At 41.2% G+C, this 6,641-nt stretch overlaps 1 protein-coding gene across 3 annotated transcripts in view; it reads left to right on the forward strand.

Moving 5' to 3' along the window:
* The window catches only part of gramd4a (GRAM domain containing 4a), a 52,946-nt gene that overhangs the window by 17,341 nt on the left and 28,964 nt on the right, over positions 1 to 6,641 (forward strand). For 2 of the 3 annotated variants that reach the window (XM_032504927.1, XM_032504925.1), the window contains exon 3: positions 811 to 929. In XM_032504927.1, coding sequence (XP_032360818.1) covers positions 830 to 929 — 100 coding nt within the window. In that variant the 5' untranslated portion in view covers positions 811 to 829. Of the gene's footprint in view, positions 1 to 155; positions 552 to 810; positions 930 to 6,641 lie in introns of those variants that run through there. The other variant, XM_032504926.1, reaches the window with a different exon arrangement.

Raw genomic sequence — 6,641 nt, forward strand, 5'->3', positions numbered from 1 at the left:
CTCTCTCTCTCTCTCTCTCTCTCTCTCTCTCTCTCTCTCTCTATTGCTCTCTCGCTCTCTTTGCAGAGAGCACATCAGCTAAAGACACTGCGGTGTGTCTATGCAGGCACACACAAACCTTGCTGGTTGCTGTCGGGGAGAAGCTGCTGCAGCGTGTGTGTATTTGTGTGTGTGTGTGACAGGAGAATTTTAAAGGTCCCTTGCTTTAGTCGAGCAGCGATTCTCAGCCTGCAGTGCTCATCAGCAGCTAGCACAGCCGTCTCTCCCCTCCTTGCTCTTTCCTTTCCTCTCCCTCCATCACCTCCTCATCCCTTTTTTCCTCACACTCTGTCCCTCATTCCTCCCCTCTCACACAGTCGTCACTTCTCAATCCTCGTCATTCTCTCAGTCCACCAACACACATGTTGTGTTGCTAGTTGTGTGTGTGTCAGGGTTAAAGCCCTTAGTCATAAGGGTGTGTCAGTATTCAGTGTTGCTGTAGTCAGAAGAGGGGGATTCTCCTCAACCTATTTCGCTCCAACTGGACTTTAACCGGGAGAGGAAACGTTAGCGTGAGTCATGGTGCCATGCTAATCTGTGCTGTGTGGATGTGTGTTACATCATATGGGAAATCCCTGCTTGCGTTCTTGTATGTATTTTGTTGTCAGGTCATTCTAAAACCAAACCTCTCTTTCTTTTGTTTTCTTTATTTGTGAATGCAATGGGTGTGTGCATGGTCCCTTGTATGTACACCCTTGTATGTGCTGTAAACATCAATCTGTGTGTGTGTGTGTGTGTGTGTGTGTGTGTGTGTGTTGTGCGTGCATGCAGGCAGGTTCGGGTCCCTACCATGGCTGCGGCCATCCAGGACTTCCAGGGTCGGAGTCGAACCGACTCAATGAAGTCAAAGGTCATCTGGAAATTGCCTTATTGGAGAAACATTTCCCTACGTGAGTATGCACACACACACACACACACACACACACACACACACACGCTCACAACTCAAAGCCTGACCTTGATTACAATATATATATATATATATATATATATATATAAATTCTTTTAAAGCTATCCACTCAGATTGCACTCCAAATATGCAAACACTCGTTGAGACCTTAAAGACCTTTAAAGACTTGTCGTCTGGGTATTTACACATTTTAGTTTTCCTTTTGTTGTAAATTATACCAAATGTTTGCTGACACTTCATTGGTTCATGTTGTTCCTGTTGAGTTATTCAAACATTAATCAAGATCAGGAACATGATAGAGTGTGATATTGATGTTTAAAATGCGTGCTCCGCTAATAGAAAAATCAGTGTTTCAGTTTCAGGGTTTACACTGCATAAATTAACCTAGCGGCTAGCAGGCTTTCTGCTCATAGCTTAATCCCGACACAACACCACGATATATTTTAGCCTTCATGCACGTTTTTTCAGCCCGTTTTGTTGAAACAGAGCAGCTAATATTGGTTGTGAGAGCAAAAAGTTAGCAGACTGCAGATTGAGTCGTCACTGCACCTCTCCGCTCCGCACCGTGTGTATGTGTGAGGAGAGGAGAGAAACGCGGCAGTAGATACCAGCAAAACGCATTAAAGATTTTCACACCCAGCTGGAATGGAAACACTGCGCTGCAACACACTCTTAGTTGTTGGTTTTTAGAGGGATTCACTTACATCTTTTGATGACATCTAGCTCTTATTCTGACGGAAGTAGAACTTATTTATTGTAGGTTGCTTTGGAAATAAGTGTTTGGCAGACGATGGTAATGTAATAGTCTCTTCTAGGCCTGCACGATTAATCGCTACAAAATTGCGATCTCTCTTGTTTTTTCTCCTCCAAATAGTGCAGGCCTAGTCTCTTCCAGTAATAGTTAGATTTAAACTATAAGCATTTTGTGATATCAGTCGGTTTTGTGGTTTCACAGTCTCGCACAAGGTTGGTTTTATGCATTTCTTGTTTGGTGTGTGCAACTTGACTCAACGAGTGTTATGCTTATTACTTGAAGCAGTGTTGCTCAATTTAATTTCAAAGCTATATTGTAAAATACTTATTTTAGCATCAAAAACTGGGGAGGACACGCTGTTGGATGCTGCCCTCTCCTACTCTTTTTTTCAATGCCTTACACATCTATCTCTTTCTCTCCCTGGTCCTGTCTTTCTGCTTGAGCAGCACTGGTTGAAGCCTGAAAATATTATAAACTAATTAATAACATCTAATTACACTGGTCGGACATTGCTTGCTATAATGTTTGCCTTTGTTAATTTCAATGATATTGCCAAATATGGGAATTAGCAACAGTAACATCCTTTTTTGCTATCTGTATGTTTGTACGCAACTGTACAAAACCTTGAAATTACACTGGAAGCATAATAGAAGCAAGCAGCTGCTGAGCTAATGTAATATAAAAAATGCCATGCTATACCAGACCCACTCTGCAGGGTGAAGCATCCATGAAGCAGCAATGCAGTCCCAGTTACCCTACAAACCTTTTTGTTCATTCATTCATTTGTTTACACCATGCATAACGTTGCAACCTAAAGCAGAATGTCTATAGGGATTTAAAGTAAAGTGAAATGTGTTCATGACCTTGACTACACTGACTTACTGTATATCTGTGTAAAGTTTGTCACTATTCTCCTGAAGGGGGAGATGTCTGTGTACCTTCTTGGTTAGCTTGGTTAGATACAGTACGTCACTTCACTAATATGTATAAACTACTGTCTAATACGCGAAAGCCAGCCGGGCGGACTGTTAGTACAGAGAGCGACAACACACATTGTGTCATCGTAGCTGTCAGCCACTGCGTGTTACAATCAAACAACATCAATCATCACTAAATAAAATATGCTAACTACACTTACCATTCTGATATGTCTGCTATTCACCCATTTCAGTGCACAACAGACATTTTTCATCTCAGTCTGACTGACACTGGGTTCAGACAGGACTTTGAGAATATAGTTACAGTACAGAGAATATAATAACAGTACAGATTGTTGAGAGTATAGTTATAGTAGAAAGAATATAATAACAGTACAGATTGTCAAGAGTATAGTTATAGTAGAAAGAATACAAAAACAGCACAGATTGCGAGCTTGCGGAGTTCATCAAGTGGGCTTCTGGCCCTTGGAGCTTTGGGAATATATCTAGGAAGTCTGTGCCAGGTTAGTTTTTTTTTTTTTGTTGCTTCAAATTAGATTAAAGCTGCTAATAAATTCCCGACACTGCCGTTTCCCGGCATCAACCTCATCACCACGATAATCAGGACTTCCTCTTCGGGGCACTGTCCCCTACTAAAACTCTGATGGACCTTAAATTATCTACTTCTGATACTGTTCCAGTGTAGTTTTAGGGTGAGTTAAAAAAATAAAAACTCTGTATATGGGTCTTGCATACTGTAGGATGATGGCAGGGAGAAAGAGGGGAGGCAGCCTGATGTGAAACTTTATAATGTCTGGTTGAGTTCCCAAATTTAACTCAGAAACATTGACAAGCTTGTCTAACCTGGTATCCGATCAGGGTTACTGGTTGTCCTGTACCGTGCAGCACATTGACAGTCCTTTGGTGTGGATTGGACTGTGAAGTTTTTCCCCCTTCCCTTTTGACTATGTATCTATTAGAGAGAGTAAGAGACAAACAGAGATAGAGAGAGTTTGAAAGAGAATACCTCAGGCTGTGTCCTCTCCCATAATGCCTGGGCCTGAGCTAAAAGGGCTGGATTCATTGTCCCCCCGTCAGGATGCTAGCTAAATGAACTCACCCTTCATGGACCTTTCTTCCTTCCTGTTTGACCTTTCCTTTCTTTTTTTTTTCTCCCTCCTCTAGTGCTCTTTCATTTTTCTCTCCATCCCGCTGAGCTGCTCTTTCGGATTGTGCCCTTCTCCTTTTGTGCACTGATTTCCCTTTCCCTCTCTGTCAGACACAACAATGAGATGTTCTGAGATTCTTCTGAGCTCTGACAAACACATGTGCTTGCACATAAACACTCAAGCAGGTAAAACATCTATGACAGTGCCATGAGCTTAAAGGTCCAATGACATGATGCTCTTTGGATGCTTTTATATAGACCTTAGTGGTCCCCTAATACCATATCTGAAGTCTCTTTCCCAAAATTCAGCCTTGGTGCAGAATTACTGCCACTAGAGCCAATCCCACAATGAGCTTTCCTTAGGATGTGCCTTTTCTGAGTCTGTAGCTATGACGAGGAAAGGGGGGGCAAGGTGTGAGTGTGGCAATGACAAACTTCCACTATGCTCGTTTGAAAGCCATGATTTCTCTCTCATGGGTGTGCCAAATTCTCTGGGCAGGCAAAGCAGAGAAAGGGGAGGTAACCTTGCTCGTTATGACCTCATAAGGGGCAAGATTCCCGATTGGCCCATCTAAGATTTCATTTTCTCAAAGGCAGAGCAGAATACCCAGGGCTCGGTTTACACCTATTGTCATTTCTAGCCACTGGGGGACCATAGGCATGCTGGGGGATTTTCATGCCATGGGACCTTTTAAAGAGTTAAGAACAGAGATATCATCATTGCTCTACTAAGATGGCAGCCACTTGTAATAGGACTCCAAAGGGGAGGAACCTTTATGCATGTTGTTTTGTGTTGTTGATTGAAAAGGGTAGTAGTACCTCTGGTTAATGCGGTTTTTACATCTGGTGCTTTGTGTTTTTAATTCCCTCTGTTTTCTTGTAGCAGTCTGCTGCTTCTCCCTTCCCCTCTCACTCTCTTGTTATCCATTTATGTCATGGCTCAACCTCTCGTCCTATCTCTGGCTGGTGTAATCGTACTGTGGGGAACACTGAAGCCTGACAATCCATTAGCATCTAATGGAGTCCTGAGATCTATGCCGTGCACTCCGGTTGATTGTGTATTCTATTTCTACAATTTTTCTGTTCACTCTACTCTCCTGTACTTTATGTGGTCATCGTACAGAAAAGAATAGACTGCTGAGTGTGTGGTTCCTCGTGCAGTATAGGCCTAGGCCAAATGAGTGTGTATTACATTCTCAGTTAACTGTTGAGAACCGATGAATAAAGACTTGTATGGTTTTACGCAGTTTGTCGTTAGTTAACGCTAATGAGATTAGTGGCTTGAAACAAAAGATTCCTTGTTGCAAGACATTATGGGTTTATGTGTTGTGTAATGGCTTTTCTGGAACAAAGGTACTATAGGGAAACATGATAACATACTGTGAGAAGACAAGCCATAGTTTGCACATTGAAAGCTTTCAAAAAGGCAATGTCTTGGAGTTATAATCCTTAAGAATTGTGTTGGGGTTGATTCAGCGACACTCGTGGTTACTGGTGGGAACAGCAAGTGCAGTTTGATACTACACTTCCAAGAAATCTGGGGGCAGCAAACTGCTGTATCTGTTTACAAAACAGGCAAACAAACCCACATTGTTTCAATAAGGAAGTTGGCCAATAATTGGCCATCATGCCATTAGCAAGTGTGATCTGATTGCATGCTGTACACAGCAGTAGGAAATGTTGGGCGTGCATTGGCAGTAGGTGAGTAAAAAGTTAACAGTGACACATATAAATGCAATTTGCAAACAGTAATGCTAAATTCTATGCATGGATAACAGACTAAACTAAAAAACAATTATCTGCAGCTCTCTATCACTCTTAGTACATATAGAAATGTAAATGGACTGTTTTTATATAGTGCTTTACTAGTCTTCACGACTACCCAAAGCGCTTTTACATAGTACAGGAACCATTCACAGGCTGCCGTTCAAAGTGCCACTTGCTCATCAGATAAACACACACACTTACACTGCGATGGCGCAGCAGCGGTGGCAACTCGGGGTTCAGTGTCTTACCAACAAAGATGTCAACAGTACTCACTTCCTGTACTCAAGTAGAAGTACTGATACTTGTGTTAAAAATACTCTGGTAAAAGTAGAAGTACTGATTTAACTTCTTTACTCAAGTAAAAATAATTCAAGTACAGGCTTGGAAATTTACTTAAAGTATAAAAGTAAAAGTCCGAATGACAAAGCTAGTGAGGACTAGATTAGGACTGTATTTAAAGCTGATTCTGGTTTTCAACTTGGACCCAGGTGTGTCTGTTAAAACACAAACGGAGATAACTTTTTTCTTTTGATGTTTTATTACAATTAAGCAACAGGACAAACATTGGTGTGGGTAGTTCTGCTATGGCTGTGTGTTTGTGTGGTAATAAAAGAAATAAATAACATTGTAAAGGCTACCCTACACAACACATAGGAATCATATATGCTAGTAAATTATAACAATAAACCCACTATTAATTACATTATCTTAATGCAGTGTAACTGTAGCATGTAAATAATGCACCAAAAATACAAACGTGAGCAAGGACGTTCAACAATCGCCATTATATCAAATCAACAGCCAGGTGTAACCTAGGTAACAAGTGAAGCACACAAACAACAAAATCACTAGCTTAACTTTAAATTTGCCAGAACTATAGACCAATAAAACAACAGGCATAAATGAATTGATAACAAAAATTATACAACTTACAGTTCTCAAGGACGCGGTGCCCTGTTCACGGTGTGAGGCATGTGTCCACGCTGTTCTCCAACAAGCTCTCACAATCACATCTGATACACAACCTTTAGTATAAAACTAAAGTAACAAGCCAATTTTGTAAAATGTAAGGAGTGGAAAGTACCG

This window comes from Etheostoma spectabile, chromosome 23 (genome assembly GCF_008692095.1).
Source record: "Etheostoma spectabile isolate EspeVRDwgs_2016 chromosome 23, UIUC_Espe_1.0, whole genome shotgun sequence".
Classification (NCBI taxonomy): domain Eukaryota; kingdom Metazoa; phylum Chordata; class Actinopteri; order Perciformes; family Percidae; genus Etheostoma; species Etheostoma spectabile.